General features: G+C 45.9%; 1 protein-coding gene and 2 non-coding genes across 3 annotated transcripts; 1 reads left to right on the top strand and 2 right to left on the bottom strand.

Moving 5' to 3' along the window:
• Positions 1–980: 980 nt before the first annotated feature.
• Positions 981–9,856, bottom strand: LOC140207705 (uncharacterized). The gene is made up of 2 exons (XM_072276256.1): positions 9,826–9,856; positions 981–3,469 (listed from the first exon to the last, which is right to left on the bottom strand). The coding sequence occupies exon 2, from the start codon at positions 3,062–3,064 to the stop codon at positions 1,757–1,759; it is 1,308 nt and encodes a 435-aa protein (XP_072132357.1). The 5' UTR covers positions 3,065–3,469; positions 9,826–9,856; the 3' UTR covers positions 981–1,756.
• A 4,080-nt stretch (positions 9,857–13,936) lies between these two features.
• Positions 13,937–14,018, top strand: trnas-gcu (transfer RNA serine (anticodon GCU)). The gene has a single exon. It is a non-coding gene; the product is annotated as a tRNA-Ser (tRNA).
• A 3,300-nt stretch (positions 14,019–17,318) lies between these two features.
• trnav-uac (transfer RNA valine (anticodon UAC)) lies at positions 17,319–17,391 on the bottom strand. Its single transcript has one exon. It is a non-coding gene; the product is annotated as a tRNA-Val (tRNA).
• Between the last annotated feature and the right edge of the window lie 1,213 nt (positions 17,392–18,604).

The raw sequence follows: 18,604 nt of genomic DNA, 5'->3' as shown, positions 1-18,604 counted from the left end.
CACAAAACCAAAGGAGCTGGTTGTGGATTACAGGAGGAATGGAGACAGGGACCAAAATTCAACATTTCCAAGTCTGTTATTGACACAAAATGCACATTTTAATATTGATCACGACACAATGTATTTTATATACTTTTAATGACATAAAACGTATTTATAGATTGTGACTGACAGAGAATCGTATAATTTGTGTTCCGTGTGTTATCTGAATGTACTTGCCTGTGATGCTGCCACAAGTCAGTGTTTCTCTGTATCTGTACCTTCCCGTACTTGTGCACTTGGCAATAAATTCAAGAGGACCTGAGAAATCTCAGTGAGTTTTGATTAGTGATGATCATCTTGGCAGCTTGGTAGGTCGAATGTATGAGACAGTACACTGTGAAATGCAAAACCCTGAACAGTGTTGATGATCAGAGGGATCTTAGACTCCAAGTTCAATGCTCCCTGAAAGAGACTGCAGAGATTGATCGGGTGGTTAAGAAGGCAAATGGCATGGTTGTCTTTATTAGTTGAAGCACTGAGCTGAAAAGTCGGTGGGGGGGGGGGGAGATAGAGATAGAGATAGAGATAGAGAGAGAGAGAGAGAGAGAGAGAGAGAGAGAGAGAGAGAGAGAGAGAGAGAGAGAGAGAGAGAGAGAGAGAGAGAGAAGAAAGAAAAGAAAGAAGAAAGAGAAAACGAACCCAGACGGAATATAAGGTGCTGATCCTGGACCCTGAGGGTGGCCTCATCTTGGCACAAGAGGAGACGATGGGTTGACACGTCGGAATGGGAAGGGGAATGAAAATGTTTGGACACGGGAAGTCCCTCTCGGGACGGATAGTTCAAAGGTTAATTTATTATCAAAGCAGGTATCCATAAACAACTCTGAGTTTTTTTTTCTCTTCCAGAGAGTCACGAAACAAAGAAAGAAAAAGGCTTTCAGAGCGAAAAAAATCGGACTCCCACCCCACCCCCGTAAAAAAGAACGGCATCCCGATCGTCAACCCCCAAAACCCACCCCTCCCACAAAAGGGAACAATAACATCGAATCTGGGTGAACTTTAATGAGCAATAAATATAATTCCTCTCTTTGATCACTGTCTGAATGATTCCCTGACTCTGAGAGGAAGGGGTGTCTATGATCCACATTGTCAGGGTGTTGAGTTTACCAGGAGACAAAGACTGCAGGGACGAGAGGTTTTCTGGTCACTAATACACTGTGTGTGGACCCCGCTGGCAATTCTGGTGTTGTGACCCGAATCGAGACAAACACCACGCTGCCCACTCCACCAACAACACGGCACAGCCGGACACATAACAGGGGACTTTACATCTCACAACACTGGATTCAGTGATGAAACCCGTGATTAATGTTGTTGTCCCACTGAAATCATAAGAAATGTCCATTGAGGTGCTTTTAAATACGAGCGCTCCCCCACAGGTGACGTCACACCCCCCCCAAGTTCAGCACCGACAGTCACTCTCAAAATTGCATTGAGAAACAATGATGGACAAATATCCAGCATGAAGCTTATTGAAACTTTCTCCCCAGTGTGAACCCGGTAGCGTGTTACAAGGTTAGATTACTGAGTGAATCCCTTCTCACATTCACAGCAGGTGAACGGCCTCTCCCCAGTGTGAACTCAATGATGCACATTTGATGGAGATGGCTGAGAGAATCTCTTCCCAATCTCTGAGCAGGTGTATGGCCTCTACCCAGTGTGAACTCGCTGGTGTCTCTGTAGGCAGGATGATTGCAGAAATGCTTTCCCACATTCATAGCAGGGGAACAGCCTCTCCCGTATGAACTGACTGGTGTGCCAGTAGTTGGGATGACCAAGTGAATCTCTTCCCACAGTCTGAGCAGGTGAACGGCTTCTCTCCAGTGTGAACTCGCTGATGACTCTGTAGATTGGATGACCGAGTGAAGCCCTTCCCACATTCTGAGCAGGTGAACAGCTTCTCCCCAGTGTGAACTCGCTGATGTCTGTGTAGGGTGAATGAATGAGTGAATCCCTTCCCACATTCTGAGCAGGTGAACGGCTTCTCCCCAGTGCGAACTCGCTGATGACTCTCTAGGTTGGATGACCGAGCGAATCTCTTCCCACAGACTGAGCAGCTGAACGGCCTCTCCCCTGTGTGAACAGACTGGTGTCTCTGTAAAGTGGAGGACTGAGTGAACCCCCTCCCACAGTCTGAGCAAGAGAACGGCCTCTCCCCAGTGTGAACTCGCTGGTGTACCAGTAGGTCGGGTGACCGACTGAACCCTTTCCCACAGTCTGAGCAGCTGAACGGCCTCTCTCCAGTGTGAACTCTCTGGTGTGCCAGTAGGTCGGGTGACCGAGTGAATCCCTTCCCACAGTCTGAGCAGGTGAATGGCCTCTCTGCAGTGTGAACTCGCTGGTGTACCAGTAGGTCGGGTGACCGAGTAAAGCCCTTTCCACAGTCTGAGCAGGTGAACAGCCTCTCTCCAGTGTGAACTCGCTGATGTGCCTTCAGATTAGATGAGCAAGTGAATCCCTTCCCGCAGTCTGAACAGGTGAATGGTCTCTCTCCAGTGTGAACTGACTGGTGTGCCAGTAGCTTGGATGACCGAGAGAATCCCTTCCCACAGTCTGAGCAGGTGAACGGCCTCTCTCCAGTGTGAACTCGCTGATGTACCTTCAGTTTAGATAAACAAGTGAATCCCTTCCCACAGTCTGAGCAGGTGAATGGCCATTCCCCGGTGTGAACTCTCTGATGTTCCTTCAGTTTAGATGACCGAGTGAATCCCATCCCACAATCTGAGCAGGTGAACGGCCTCTCCCCAGTGTGAACTCGTTGGTGCACCAGTAGGTCAGATGACCTAGTGAATCCCTTCCTGCAGTCTGAGCAGGTGAATGGCTTCTCCCTGATGTGAACTCGCTGGTGCACTATTAGGTTGGACGATTGAGTGAATCCCTTCCCACAGTCTGAGCAGGTGAACGGCCTCTCCCCAGTGTGAACTGACTTGTGTACCAGTAGGGTGGTTGACTGATGGAATCCCTTCCCACAGTCTGAGCAGGTGAATGGCCGCTCCCTGGTGTGAACTCGCTGGTCAGCCATTAGGTCAGCTGACCGAGTGAATCCTTCCCCACAAATTCAGCAGATGATCAGCCTCTGCCCAATGTGAACTGACTGGTGTGCTTACAGGTGGGAAGACCAACTGAATCCCTTCTCACCCACAGAACAGGTGAATGGTCTTGCCCAGTGTAAACTTGCTGATGTACCTTCAGTTGAGGTGACCCAGTGAATCCATTCCCACAGTCTGAGCAAGTGAATGGCCTCTCCCCTGTGTAGATTGACGGCCATGCCAGTCGGTCAGATGATTGACTGAATCCCTGCCCAGTCTGAGCAGGAAGGAAGATCGAGTGAATCCCTTGCTCCAATTCTTAAATATCTGGACAGAGTCAGAAAAACTGGGGTGTTGTGTTCGAGATTCCTGTAGATAAATTCCTTGTCGTTTTTAACCTGTGAAAACATTTACAAAATCCATCAATGGCTGAAGGACAACATTTCAGATGAGATCACTTTAGTCAGCAAGGTGTGATCTGACATCACACTGTTACAGTGAGCTTCAACCCAAGTTGGAGAGAGAACTCATCTTCGAACTGGCACAGTGCTGGTATCTAGGATTAAATGTTAACTGGAATCAATCTCTCTGATGCTTTTCCTGTCTCTATAAGAATGGGGCAGTTCTGCCATCTCCAATCTGTGCCTCCATTGGTATTATTCCCTCTTCCCACTGAGCTACATGGGTGTCTCGTTCCACAGTGACTGAAGCACTCTCACACAAATAGCCTTTATTGACCTGCAGCTGGGACTTTCTTTTATGCACTGTTAGATTAAAGTGCCACAGTTTTAACGCCATATAAAAATTTGCTGCTGAGATCAACGGTCGGTCTGTTAAAAGGAATTAGAGTGAATATTAATCTTATTTATGGTTCTTGTTACAGTCATAGAAAAGTACAACACAGAACAAGACCCTTTGGCCCATCTAGTTTGTGCTGAACTATTTAAGCTTCCTACTCCCATATCCCTACCATCCAGGTACCTACACAAACCTCTTAAATGTTGAAATTGAGGTCACGTTCACCACTTGTGCTGTCTGCTCATTCCACACCCGGATGACCTTCTATGTGAAGAAGTTTCCAGTCATGTTCCCGTCAATATTTCACCTTTCACCCTTAACCCATGGCCTCTTGTTGTTGTCCCACCCCATCTCAGTGGAGAAGGCCAGCTTGCATTTACCCTATCTTTACCCCTCATAATTGTGGTACACCTCCATCAAATCTCCCCTCAATCTTTTACATTCCAAGGAATAAACACCTAACCTGTTCAATCTTTCCTTATAACCAAGTCCTCCAGACCTGGCAACACCCTTATGAATTTTCTCTGGACTCTTTCAACCTCTTTTATATCTTTCCTGTAGGTCGGTGACCAAAACTGTACACAATACTCCAGATTAGGCCTCACCAATGTCTTGTACTATGTCAACATAACATCCATCTCCTGTACTCAGTACTTTGGCTTATGAAGGCCAATGTGCCAAAATCTTTCTCTCCATCCCTATCTAACTGGGGCATCACTTTCAGTGAATTATGGACCTGTAGTCCCAGATCCCTTCCTTCTACAGCACTCCTCAGTGCCCGACCAGTCACTGTGTAAGACCTTGTTCCTACCAACATGCAACGGTTCACACTAGTCTGCATTAAATTGCATTTTCCATTTCTCAAACTATTTCCCAGCTGGTCCAGATCACACTGCAAGCCATGATAGTCTTCCTCACTGCCCACTACACCCCAATCTTGGTATCATCCACAAATTTGCTGATCCAGTTAACCACACTATCATCCAGATTACTGATATAGATGACAAACAACAACAGATCCAGCACTGATCCCTGTGGCACACCACTAGTCACAGGCCTCCAGTCAGAGAGGCAACCATCTGCTACCACAACTTTGGCTTCTCCCAAAGCCAATGTCTCATCCAATTTACCATCTCATCTTGAATGCTGAGTGACTGAACCTTCTTGACCAACCTCCCATATGTGACTTTGTCAAGTGCCTTGCTAAAATCCATGTAGACAACATCCACTGCATTGCCTTCATCCACTTTCCCGATAACTTCCTCGAGAGACTCTATAAGATTGGTTAGACATGACCTACCATGCACAAAGCCATGCTGCCTATCCTTAATCAGTCCACATGTATCCAAATATATATTGATTTCCTGCACATACTTTCTAATAACTTCCTCACAACTGATGTCAAGCTCACCAATGTAGAATTTCCTATTTATTTTTAGAGCCTTTCTTGAATAGCAGAACAACATTGGCTGTCCTCCAATCCCCCAGTGTCTCACCTGTCACTAAGGACGATTTAAGTATCTCTGCTTGGGCCCCAACAATTTCTGCACTTGTCTTCCGCAGGGTCCCAGGGAACAACTTGTCAGGCCCTGGTGATTTATCCACGCTTATTGGCCTTAAGACAGCAAACACCTCCACCTCTGTAATCTGTACAGGGTCCACGAAGTTGATGCCACTTTGCCTCACTTCTATAGACTCTGTGTCCATCCCCTGAGCAAATACAGATGCAAAAATACCATGTAAAATCTCCCCCATCCATTTTGTCTCCTCATATAAATTACCATTCGGATCTTCCAGAGTGGGCATGTTTCTGCACTGACTTTCTCCATGTTTCTGTGACACGGAAGCTGGCCAAACTTGATTGGAAGGGGAAATTGGTAGGAATGACAACAGAGCAGCAATGGCTGGAGTTTTGGGGAGCAATTCGGGAGCTGAGTGATTGATACATCCCAAAGAAGTGGAAGCATTAGAAAGGCAGGAGGACACAACCATGGCTGAAGTGAGAAGCCAAAGTCAACATAAAAAACAAAGAGAGTGCAGATAATGAGCAAAAAAGATTGAGAAGCTTTTAGAAACCAACAGAAGACAACTAAAGAAAGATGAGCTCAGGGCGTGGAAATATGATATTGTAGTCATTAATGTGTTTTGGTAGCACCCAACAGCCTGAGGCATTTACAGGAACAAAATATCTGGGGCTTCAATATCTCTTGAAAACCAAGGTTCCCTGCACTAGTTACAATTCAACTTTTATTTTGACAGGCACATACAAACTCTACACCCTCAAAATTTCACTTCTGAAGAACTCCAACTTACCACGTACTCCTTTGCCAGAAAACAGCCTGTCCCTATCCACACTTGTCAAATCCTTGCAAATACCATAAAAATTGACTTTCTCCAATTTAGAATCTCAACCCCTGGTCCATACCTCTGTTTTTTCCGTATTTACTTGGAATCTCATGGCATTATGATCACTAGACATAACGTGTTCCCGTACACTAATTTCAGTCACCAGCCCTGGACCATTTTCTAATAGCTTACTGCACACTTCAACATCGGAAATTTTACATACTAATTAAGGCACATTTGACAACTAGTCCTTTTACAGTATGGGAGTCCCAGTCAATATATGTGTAAGGGGTTTCTTCTTTTATGTTACTGTGTACGGTAACCAAAATGGCTTCTTTGTTATGTTAACTGCTGAGAAAGTTTTCTCTCTAGCTGCTTGTTTGGGTTACAAAGAGAGTAGTATTCAGTTGCTAACCAATTGGGATAGACATTATTTTTTCTTGTGTGTCTGTAAGCTAGTGTGATACGCGGGCTTTGGCGCAGAAGGCACGATGGGGACAGAGACAGTGGACACGATGCTGTGGGCTGGCCGATAGGATGGACCACGAGCCAGAGTCCAAGGCCCAGGGCCTTCAGCGAGGAGAGGAGACGAAGACATACTCGTGTGGAGCGTCTGGTCGACCACTGTGGTTGGTCCCAGGCGGCGGGTCGAGGTGGTCGGAGGGGATTGAATGGTGGAAAGAAGACCCTGTTACTTGAGATCCAACTGTTGTGCACGAAGTGAACTTTGATAAGTTTGGCGCCTTTTATTTCCTTTTATATTTTATCTCTATTAATTATAGTTCCAGTAATATCTATAAATTGTAATCATTTAATGGCATATGCTGTATTGTCTGTTATTTTGCGGGAATGTCACTGATCCTTGAATGTGGAGGCGGAGATGCTGGAGAAGACAGCGCACCATACACTACAAGAAGAGCCCGGTCACGTGTCCATGTCCGTGATTAATTTGAAGGTACAAAACCTAATCTTCTAACTGGCCACAGCATCCACACAAACTTGATTACCCAGTTTGGCGGGGTCGAAGGCTGCTTCCCCTAGATGAAAGCGAGTTGAGCGAGCTGAGGTTTACCAGGGGGCTACATATGGGAAGTTATAATCACTTACAATATCAACTTTTGTTTCTTGGTATAGTCTGTGAACTCTCTACAAATTTGTTCCTCTGAATCCCTCAGACTGTTGGGTGCAACCAGCTCCCAGTGATGCCTACAATATCATAATTCCATGCCCTGGGCTCATCTGGCTTTCCTACAATGCTTCTTGCATTGTGATATACACAGCTCAGCACATTCATCGCACCATGCTCAACCTTCTGATTGCTGACTTCGTCTTAGGTCTGAACAACATCTGTCTGGTGTCAAGGAAACAACCTCTCCCTCAATATCAGAAAAACAAAGGAGCTGATTGTGGACAACAGGAGGAATGGAGACAGGTTAACCCCTGTTGACACCAATGGATCTGAGGTTGAGAGGGTGAACAGCTTTGAGTTCCTCGGCATAAACATCAACGAGGATTTAATGTGGTCTGTACATACCGGCTGTGTGGTGGAAAAGGCACAACAGCGCCTCTTTCACCTCAGACAGTTGAAGAAGTTTGTTATGAGCCACCAAATCCTAAGAACACTCTATAGGGGCAATATTGAGAGCAATCTAATTGGCTGCATCACTGCCTGGTTTGGAACTGTACTTCCCTTAATGGCAGGACTCTGCAGAGAGTGGTGCAGACAGCCCAGCGAATCTGTAGATGTGAACTTTCCACTATCAGGACATTTACAGAGACAGCCACCAACTGTTCTAGCTGCTACCATCTGGGAAACGGTACCACAGCGTAAATGCCAGGATCAACAGGCTCCGGGACAGCTTCTTCCAGCAGGCCATCAGACTGATTAATTCATGCTGATAGAACTGTATTTCTATGTTATATAGACTGTCCTATGTACAAACTATTTGTTATAAATTACTATAAATTACACATTGCACATTGAAACGGAGATGTAACGTAAAGATTTCTACTCCTCATGTATATGAAGGATGTATGTAATAAAGTCAATTCAATTCAATTCACCCTCTCCACTATCTGTTCTGTCATTCTGGCTCCCGCCCCCCACCCCCCTGCAACTTTACTTTAACCAACACTCCCACCCCCACACTAGCAATAGCAAGCCTTACCACTAGGATATTAGACCTCTGCTAGTTTTATTTCCCAAACTAACTAATCCCCTATCACCACTTTGACTTTCCTCTGCAAGGTAATTCCACCCCCCCCCCCACCGCCCAACAAGTTTCTAAAGTGGTCCATCTGCTGTTGTGAGGGATGGCCACAAGAGTACTCTGCGATGGCTATTTAACCTCATTCCCCTTCCTGACTCTCACCCAGTTTCCTGTGTCCTGCACCTTGGGTGTAACTCACCTCTCTTCATGTTATATCTATCATCCCTTCTGACTCCCAGATGATCTGGAATTCATCCATTTTGAGTTCCAACTCCTTAAAGTGTAGCTGGATACACATCTTGTAGGTGATGGTGTCAGGGACACTGGAGGTCTCCCCACCTTTCCACCAATGCCCCCTCAAATTTGTAATGACAAGTGTGTGCAAATATCTTGCACTGTGCAATGTTTAACAGTAACAAAAACGTGCACACTGAATTTTATATAGAGAGGTATTGACTTTAACAGCTAGCAAATCACAATCAATAAGAACTTTGATCTCCCCTAGGTTTGATCATGTTCATCTGCACTCTCACACAACCTATGTAGCAGGCCTGTAGCGGGTAGTGAAGGATCTTCTCAACAGAAATTTTGCACACTGTCCATATCTGATTTGCTCGTAAAATGATACTTTAAAAAGTCAGATTTCCCAATATCACTCACTTCTTCCCACTTGCAAATTCTCCAGCAACTTTTGCATTGCCACAATACACACAGGTAATACCATTTTCTGTATTGTACATAAATATCTCTCCTGAACCCTCCCCCAGGTGACTGATGGTGGTGAACTCATTGATGGCAATGCCAATGAATATGAAGGGAAGGGCAGCAGTCTGTCTCATTGGAGTCTGGCACGTTTGTTATGTGAAAGCTACATGTTGCCTAGGTCAAAGGTGTTTGATATCATTATGTAACCGGACAGAATGGGTCAAAATATGTTCCCACGGGTAGAAACGTCCAGAACAAGAGGAGGTAGAACAAGCAACACACACAAAATGCTGGGGGAGCTCAGCAGGCCAGGCAGCATCTATGGAAAATAGTTCTATTTTACCTATTTTATGTGTGTTGCTTGGATTTCCAGCATTTGCAGAGTTTCTTTTGTTTGTGGTTGAAGGTAGAACAAAGGAGATTTTCTCAGCTACTGATCTAAAAGATTTTGTTCCCTTTCCCCGAGTTCCTAATCCTTGTACTTAGACAGCTGGAGCTCAGCTCTGTCTGAAAGATGCATCGTTTCCCACTCCCTCATCAGCCGGAAGCTCCCCGGGGCCCGTGTACGGATGGTGGGGCTGAGAGAGAGAGAGAGAGGGAAGAGAACAGGACTGCCCCGGGATTGCGGGCCACGATGGCAGGAGCAATTGCCCCTCAGTCAGAGTCGAAACCCCCCGCCCGGAATATGCTCTTACCTGTAGCTGATCGTTCCGCGGCCTTTTGTGTACTGCGCGCATGCGTGATATTCGGGAACGTCAACAACCCTGACGCCTGCGCATTTAATCGGTGCTGCAGCGCGGGCGTTATTTTTAAGGCACCGCTTTCTGGGTGATCACGGTGACTTTAGGTTTCTGCAGGCACCGGTTACATGTCCATGCCTCACTGTGTTTTGTGTGTAGAAAACTCAGCAGCTGTTTTCACGCAGAAAGCAGCTTCCATAAATAATATACTCAATATCAACAGGCATTTCGCGTGTCAGGAGCCAAGGTACAATCCTCTTACAAAATGCAGATATAAAACACAAGAGATTCTGCTGTTGCTGGAAATGTAGACACACACACACACACACACACACACACACACACACACACACACACACACACACTATTCTGGATGAACTCTGCAGTTCGGGCAGCAACTAAGCAGAGGAGTACACAGTCTAGCCATGCCGAAGGGGCTCGGCCTAATCGTTATCTATTTATTCCTCTCCACATTTGCGGCCTCATCTGTTGATTTTCTCCAGTATTTTGCAGACATTAACCACCTTTTTAAAAATCAATCAGCTTCCAAATGTTTCTGTAGCCACATCCTGCTGGTCTGATTCCTCTTCTTCCTCCTCCTCCTCATAAACTCTAGACCCCATCTCTTTCTGGAGCCCCAAAGCCCTGACTCAGGCTGGCAACTCTTTGGTTTCTGCCTCTGCTCCATCGAAGATTCACTCGCTAGTCTGCTGTCAGACTTTAGAAGTGCATTGCAACAACCCAGCTGTCTATGGCACAGTCCTTTGAAATGAGTGAAAATGATAGAAAACGTTGAAAAGAGCGGGGAAGGAGGAGTTTAACCACCTTAGTTCAGAGCTCCAAAGAACATCAAAACCACAGTGAGTTCATCGTCTTATTCAGCCTGGAGACAATCATGCAGGAAATTCATGCAGGTGTATAGGATGATGAGAGGCATTGGTTGTGTGGATAGCCAGAGGCTTTTCCCAGGGCTGAAATGGCTAACACGAGGGGGCATAGGTTTAAGCTGCTTGGAAGTAGGTACAGAGGAGATGTCAGAGCTAAGTTTTTACACAAAGAGTGGTGTGTGTGTGGAAAGCACAGCCAGCGATGGTGGTAGAGGAGGATACAATAGGGTCTTTTAAGAGATTCTTAAATAGATACATGGAGGTTAGGAAAATAGAGGGTTATGCAGTAGGGTAATTCTAGACAGTTTCTAGAGTAAGTTACATGGTCGACAAAACATTGTGGGCCAACGGGTCTGTAATGTGCTGTAGATTTCTATGATTCCATGAAATTCAAAGAAAATCTCCTATCCCACGGAGTGGTGACTAGTTGCAACCTGTCATCACAGGGAGAGTGAGAGGGGAACGGCAGGGATAGATTTTCATATACTGATATGGAACAGAAACCTGGGCAGGGACCAGATGGGCCGAGTGACCTCTCTAGTGTACATTGTGAGTGTGGTAGATACAGTAAGTACCTGAGACACGGGATTTGATACAGAACGGATTTATCTTTCACAGATCCACAATATTAAACATCAGTCTAGTTTAAGGCTAACATCAGCAGAACAGACTCCTCCAATACTCAGTGACCAGGGTTCAGTCCTGGGTGCGATGAGCAGCCGCAAGAACTGCAGAATCTGACAGTAACAGTTCCTCATGAACCTGCAGCTGCCTTCAGTCACTGTGATAGTTAAACATTTAACACAGGGCTGATTTGAATTAAAAAATACCATGAGAGGTCATCTATTACATCCAGTGCTTCCGGTGCGGCCTCCTCTACATCGGTGAAACCCGAGGCAGATTGGGGGACTGCTTCGTCGAGCACAATAGACAGGATCCCCTGGTTGCCACCCACTTCAACTCTGCTTCACATTCCCATTCAGATATGTCCATACATGGCCTCCTCTACTGCCATGATGAGGTTAAACTCAGGTTGGAGGAGCAACACCTCATATACCGTCTGGGTGGTCTCCAGCCCCTTGGTATGAATATTGAATTTCCCAACTTCCGGAAATTCTCGCCCCCGCCTTTCCCCTATCCCAGTTTTACTCTGCCCCCTCCCCCTGCTGCCTACCACCTCCCTCATGGTCCCACCTCCTTCTATAACCATTTAACCATATAACAATTACAGCACGGAACCAGTCCATCTCGACCATTCTAGTCCGTGTCGAACGCTTACTCTCACCTAGTATGTACCACACAACCAGCACACCATCCTTCGAATCCATATTCCTCCCCATTTCCTCGATTGGTAAATGCTGTTTGATGCTCTCCAAACGGAAGCACTTAGCCTGGGCTGCCTCTGCGGCCTCTTCAACCTCCGGCAATCGAGATGTCCTCTGACTCTTTGACTCCTCGACCTCCACCCGCAGTCGCAGCAGTTCTGACCCACGCTCCGTGTCCATCTCTATCTGGGACGCAATTACACCACCAGTTTCTTCCAATCTGTGCTGGGTCGATTTCTTGAGCTTCTGCTGATCCTTTCGAAGGTTGGTCATTGCAGCGTCTCTTTGGATTAATTCATCAGTAATGACCGCAGTTTCGGCTCGGAATACCGTTTCCCCGTCTCCACTTTGATGAGCGTGGACTCCAATCCTTCAATGGTTGTCCCAAAATTGTAGCACTCAGTCTCCATCCTGCATTTCTGAGCGTTCAGTTCAGCGGTACAAATCTCCTCTCTCAGCCAAACACTCAGGATCTGCGTCCTTCTCCAGAGCTGGCACTCGTCCAAAGAAAGTTTTACTTAGTTTATCCCTAGTCGCCCGGGATTCCTCACTCGCCTCAATTCATAGTCTTCCAAGGTGAATCTCAATGCTAGGAGATCATCCAAATACACCAAAACTCCAAACAAGTCCACATCCCCCGTCCCCCGCGGGAAGGTTGCAAGGGCTCCGGATATGCCCTGTGGCATCTTTTCGGACTGGAAGAATCCTAGGGGACCTATAACTGCCGTCTTCTCCTCATTGGCCTCACTCATCGGGATCTGGCAACATCCACTCCTCAAATCCAGCACATTAAACCACATCGCACCATTCAGACAGACCATCGCGTCTTCGGCCGTCAGACCCGTATTCAGGTCAATGACAGTGCGCCTTGTCAGAGTCCTATAATCCACACACACGTCCTTCACGGCTGCAGGGGCCAGTCGCCGCGACCTTTCTCTCACCGAGGTGTCTTCAGCGGTCAACTCCCCTCCCTCGTGGTATTTTGGAGCTTCCACTAAGAGGGTCTCACCTTCAGATACTTCCCCCAGGCCGTAACACCATCGGCTCTCGTTTAAATTCGGTACCGGCCCAATACTGCTACACACGTCCAGATGAACGTTCGGCCAATGTTGTTAATATCACTACATTTTGCGACTTTCATTTACAAGGATTTAATATTCTGTATCTCTGTTTCTCTTACATAAAAAGCCATCCTTAAAGGCACGCGCCTCTGACTTTTCAGGCGGCCCTAAATTCTGGGAGTGGAATCAGCAAAATGGTCCAGTTCATTCAAAACATCATCGGGCGTGATTTCTTTTTATATATCATATGCATATACCAGAACCGAGCAGCCACGCATTGTGTCGGTTAAGGTTGGGATATTCAGATCTGCTGCCGCAGACAGAGCTAAGTGCTCTTCAGCGTTTCTGTAATTTAATAGCTATCGGGTTCTCATAATTGCCAATACACGAAACGCCGTTGTTTTGGAGCCAGATGATAATTTACGATAATATGTGTTTCTTGAAATCAAACAATTTGATAAACAAGTTACTAGACGTTTACTAAATTCGATATAATTTTATCTCACTGCACTACCCAAAACACACTATTTCTTAGAGCTACAGCGCACGGAATCGATCAATTTGGCATAGCACGGCGGTGGCGTCTGAAATGCCAATAATAGCTAGTTCTGTTTTTCCCTATGGTTAGCACTTATCCCACTAAGTCTTTCTTCCCAATATCCAGAAATTCTGGTAAGCATCACAGGCAAAGTAAATATAAATGGTATCTGAAAACAAATATTTCGAACATAAGCGGAGTTTCTAAGTGCTGTGAAGAAATTCAGAATTTTGTAACACAAGAGACAGAAGAACAGACGAGGTGGCCGAGAGGTTAAGGCGATGGACTGCTAATCCATTGTGCTCAGCACGCGTGGGTTCGAATCCCATCCTCGTCGTGACCTCTTTATGTGAGGGGCCATCTGTTCAACTATTACTGTACTTTAAAGCTTCCAAGTCTCCAATATTTGCCAGATAGTTTGCTTTGTGAGTCATGAAAAATAATGTTCACAATTGGAATTTGTCTCCAAATTTGGTCATTTGGAGAGGAATTAGGCCATTCCGCCCATCGGGTCTGCTCTGCCGTTCCAGCATGGCTGATATACTATCCCTTTCAACCCTATTCTCCTGCCTTCTCCTCGTCACATGTAACCCCCTTACTGATCATGAAACTGTTAATATATCGAATGACGTGGCCTCCACAGCTATCTGTAGCAATAAATTCCACAAATTCACAACCATCAGGCTACAGAAATCTCTCCTTACCCCAGTTCGAAAATGACTTCCTTATATTCTGGGTTAGTTCCCTCTATTCTTAGACTTCTCCACGACAAGAAGCATCCTCTCCATGTCCACTATCTCCAGGCCTTTCATTATTCGATGTTTCAATGGGATACCCGCGTCATTCTCCGAAACTACAGCAAGTGTAGTCCCAAAGTCATTAAACGCTCTGCATATTTCGCCTTGTAATTCCCAGGATCATTCTGGCGAATGTCTCCTGGGCGCTTTCCAATGCCAGCACACCCGCTTTTGGTTAAGGAACACACGCTGCTCAATAGATTCCAACTGCGGTCTGACCAATGTCTTACAAAGACTCAGCATTACATCCTTGTTTTCCTTTAACAGTTCTCTCGAAATGTAAACTGTCACTGCGCTTCCCTTCGTTAATACTGAGCCAACCTGCAAGTTGATCTTTCGGGAATCCTGTACCAGGTCTCCCGCTTCCTTCTACACATCTGTTTTCTGAACATGCTCGCCGTTTAGAAAATAGACCACGCCTTTATAGCTTCTGCCTAAGTGAATGACCATACACTTCCCAATATAATTTTACATCTCTCTCCTAATCAGTTCAGTTCCTTCTGCCAAGTTCCTGCTGATCAACACTCACACAACATAACCATCAACCTATATTTATACCGTTTGCAAACTGGCCAGAAAACTATCAATCCCCTTATTCAGATTATTGACATATAACGTGAAAATAAGTGGTCCAAGCACCAACTGGTCACCGGCAGCCGACAAGAAAAACGCTCCATTTAATTCCACTCGCTGCCTCCGGCCATTCAGCCAATCTTCGATCCATGCTAGTATAACTCCCGTAAGACCATCGGCTCTCCTCTTGTTAAGAAACCTCAAGAGTTGCACCCTGTGACATTCCTTCTGATTTTCTAGGCCAGCAACATCCACTGACCCTTCTCCATTTATCCTGTCTGTTATTTCCTCGAGGAATTCCAACAGATTTGTCAGGCTAAATTTCCCCTGAGGAACACCATGCTGACTTTGCCCTATTTTAATATGTGCCTCGAGGTGCCCCGAAACTTCATCCTTAATAATGGACAACATCGTCCTAAACACGGAAGAAGACTAACGGGCCTAACATTTCCTGTAACACAGATAAAAGTTGCTGGTGAACGCAGCAGGCCAGGCAGCATCTCTAGGAAGAGGTGCAGTCGACGTTTCAGGCCGAGACCCTTCGTCAGGACTAACTGAAGGAAGAGCTAGTAAGACATTTGAAAGTGGGAGGGAGAGAGGGAGATCCAAAATGATAGGAGAAGACAGGAGGGGGAGGGATGGAGCCAGGAGCTGGACAGGTGATTGGCAAAAGAGATATGAGAGGATAATGGGACAGGTGGCCTAGGCAGAAAGAAAAGGGGGGTGGGGGAAACAGAGGATGGGCAAGGAGTACAGTGAGGGGGGACAGAGGGATAAAAAGGAGAGTGAGAGAAAGAATGTGTGTATAAAAATAAATAACGGATGGGGTTAGAGGGGGAGATAGAGTATTAGCGGAAGTTAGAGAAGTCAATGTTCATGCCATTGGGTTGGAGGCTTCCCGGACAGAATATAAGGTGTTGTTCCTCCAACCTGAGTGTGGCTTCATCTTGGCAGTAGAGGAGGGCGTCGATAGACATATCAGAATGGGAATGGGACGTGGAATTAAGATGTGTTCAGAATGGGAATGGGAATGGGAATGGGAATAAAATTTCTTGTCTTTTGTTTCTCTCCCTTTAAAGAGTGGAGAGACATTTCCAATTTTCCAGTTCTCCTGAACTGTTCCAAAGTCTGCTGTTCCTTGAACGATCAGTACAAATGCGCCTACAGGGGAAAATGTGTGAGTGTCACTATAAGTTGCGATGTTTATCAGTTTCCCCATTCAGCCTCCGTCTCTTCGCAACGATGAAGGGCGGATGGAGGTGCATGCGGAAATTCTGAACTGGGAGTTGAGCGCACAGATCCCGAAGCAGGTGATTTTCAAACCTTCCTTCAGAACACGCGTCAGAAACGTTTAAACACAGCGCGGTGTCGATTAATACTCGAGTGTACCGAACTGATATCAAAGACAGATCGAGCGGAGTATGTTCTCGTCATCCGATTCCGGAGACAGCAGAAGAGCGGCACAACGTCCGGACCGAGTAAGTGAAATGCATCAATCGCGGCCACGCAGGCGAGGAATCTACAAGTAAAACACAAACTGAAGGAATTTCCATACAGCGCATGAATACTGTGGGCGGCACCGATTAAACCGCGATTTCCCCACCCATCTGTCTCTTTACTTCCGATGTACAGTTTTATGTTTTCTCCCTTCCATTCTGCTGATACCTCCGGATACATTTTGACTGACATTTCTGCAACTTCAGTGATACATATTTCATATCGACTGTGGGCAGATTGGAACATCAGTGGTAAGTCCGCCATCAAGGCATTGAATAATGTACGTAACAGTGGCCGGTTTGATGAGGATAACTGACCCTTATGTTTTAATAATGTAATAGAGGTAACAGGGTGCCGAGGGAACATCGGGAGCTATGTGTTGAGTCACAGGGCAAAGTGTATACCGAAATATAAACTTATTCGTGACGTTAAAGACGAAGAAAAGAAAAACATCACTGGTTAATTACTCATCTGCATGCACGCGTGGGATATTCTGTAAGTAGTTACATGTTGCATCAATACTCAGCAAGACCGACATATTAAAATATAGTGACTATAACTCTATACCGATATACGATCTCGCATCATCATCTTGTCTCGAAACAAAACGGTTCCCAATTCCGTTGCTCTGTAGATTATGCACGAGATTTTTGAGCATTCCTTTTCAATTTCCCGCAGGGGTATACCCATGATAATAAATGTAAATACGAACGTAAAAGTTCCCGGGATCTTTGAGATCACGTGCCTCCTAAATCCTGGAGCCTAAAGGGTGTTTCTGTCCAGGATTGAACTGGAGACCTTTCGCGTGTAAAGCGCACGTGATAACCACTACACCACAGAAACGCTGCCAGGAGCTCAATGTTCTACGCTATTGAGCACGGACCAGACACCCTGCACCTCCGACTCTCTATTTATTCATCCTGCTCTTAAGGACAATTTTTTTCTGCCCGCAAGCAATAAAAAACGAAATTTTGCCCACTCTTCGTTCCCACTTCAGGAACAAGGGCCAACTTTATAGGGCATATTTATTAAATTCACGACGAATTTGCTGTGATGTTTTGGTCAGGGCGCAACATCCAACAACACCCGACCGTACCTCTTCCTAGAGATGCTGCCTGGCCTGCTGCGTTCACCAGCAACTTTTATGTGTGTTGCAACAAAAAACGTATCGGCCGCTGCAATGTCCTTCAGTCACCACATGGTGGCTCCCCGCCTCTCAAGGATAATTCAGCTGTAATTTTGACATTTCTCGCTGTAGATTAGTTCTTCGCCAGTCTTCGCCAATCTTCCGTTCTCGTCACTCTCGCCAGAACGTTAATGGAAGGAAATAATTCATAGACAACGGAAATAGTGAAAACAAGAGGAAATAGCATCTGTAGAGTCAGAAACCAATGTCTTTAGCCCCGCCTAGTGCACAAGCGAGCTATTATTAAACACACGATCACACTAATGTTTCATTAATTCCATCTTAATCTTCATTTTCCAATCTGCTCCGTTGTATCTGAACCAGACCCACTCATCTGCGGATAGTCAAACAACCTCTTTTGGATGGAAAATTATATTAATCACAATAACCATCAGGAAGCGAGCCCCGTGTGACAGGAGAGCGGGAATGTGAGCATTTTACAGCAGTGCTGAGTCGGTCACATCAGAGGTCGCAGGTCACAGAGAGCCTGAAGGATCTGATAATCGGCATGTCAGTAGATTTGGTGGAGGGCTCCATTCTTTAACAGCAGCTTGGTAAAGCAAGTCAGAAATCGGATTATACTGGACATGGAAGAACTGATTTATAATTCTGTTCCAGAATGGAATCGTCTCAACTGCAGGTTTCAATAGTTTAGTGTGAAAAGTAACTAAGGAATTGCCCATTTCCGGACCTTTCAGTTTTCATTCCCTGCGCTCACCTTGTACTGTAACGACAGCCGCAATGACATGGATAATTCCTCCAGTTTAACCCCATGTCAGGGTGCTGGAAGGTGGAGTTTGATACTGTCCTCCAAGCATTTGCGGCGCGGCGCCTATGCTGGGTACATCGCATGTCGCGCGGTTTCACTGG

The sequence above is a fragment of the Mobula birostris genome, chromosome 13, assembly GCF_030028105.1.
Source record: "Mobula birostris isolate sMobBir1 chromosome 13, sMobBir1.hap1, whole genome shotgun sequence".
Taxonomy (NCBI): Eukaryota; Metazoa; Chordata; class Chondrichthyes; order Myliobatiformes; family Myliobatidae; genus Mobula; species Mobula birostris.
The sequence above is the reverse complement of the archived record's forward strand: the minus strand, read 5'-3'. Positions and strand labels throughout refer to the sequence as shown.

Coding starts and splice junctions, on each gene's coding strand:
- LOC140207705 (XM_072276256.1), bottom strand. CDS start 3,064: ATGGCTGACCAGCGAGTTCACACCAGGGAGCGGCCATTCACCTGCTCA.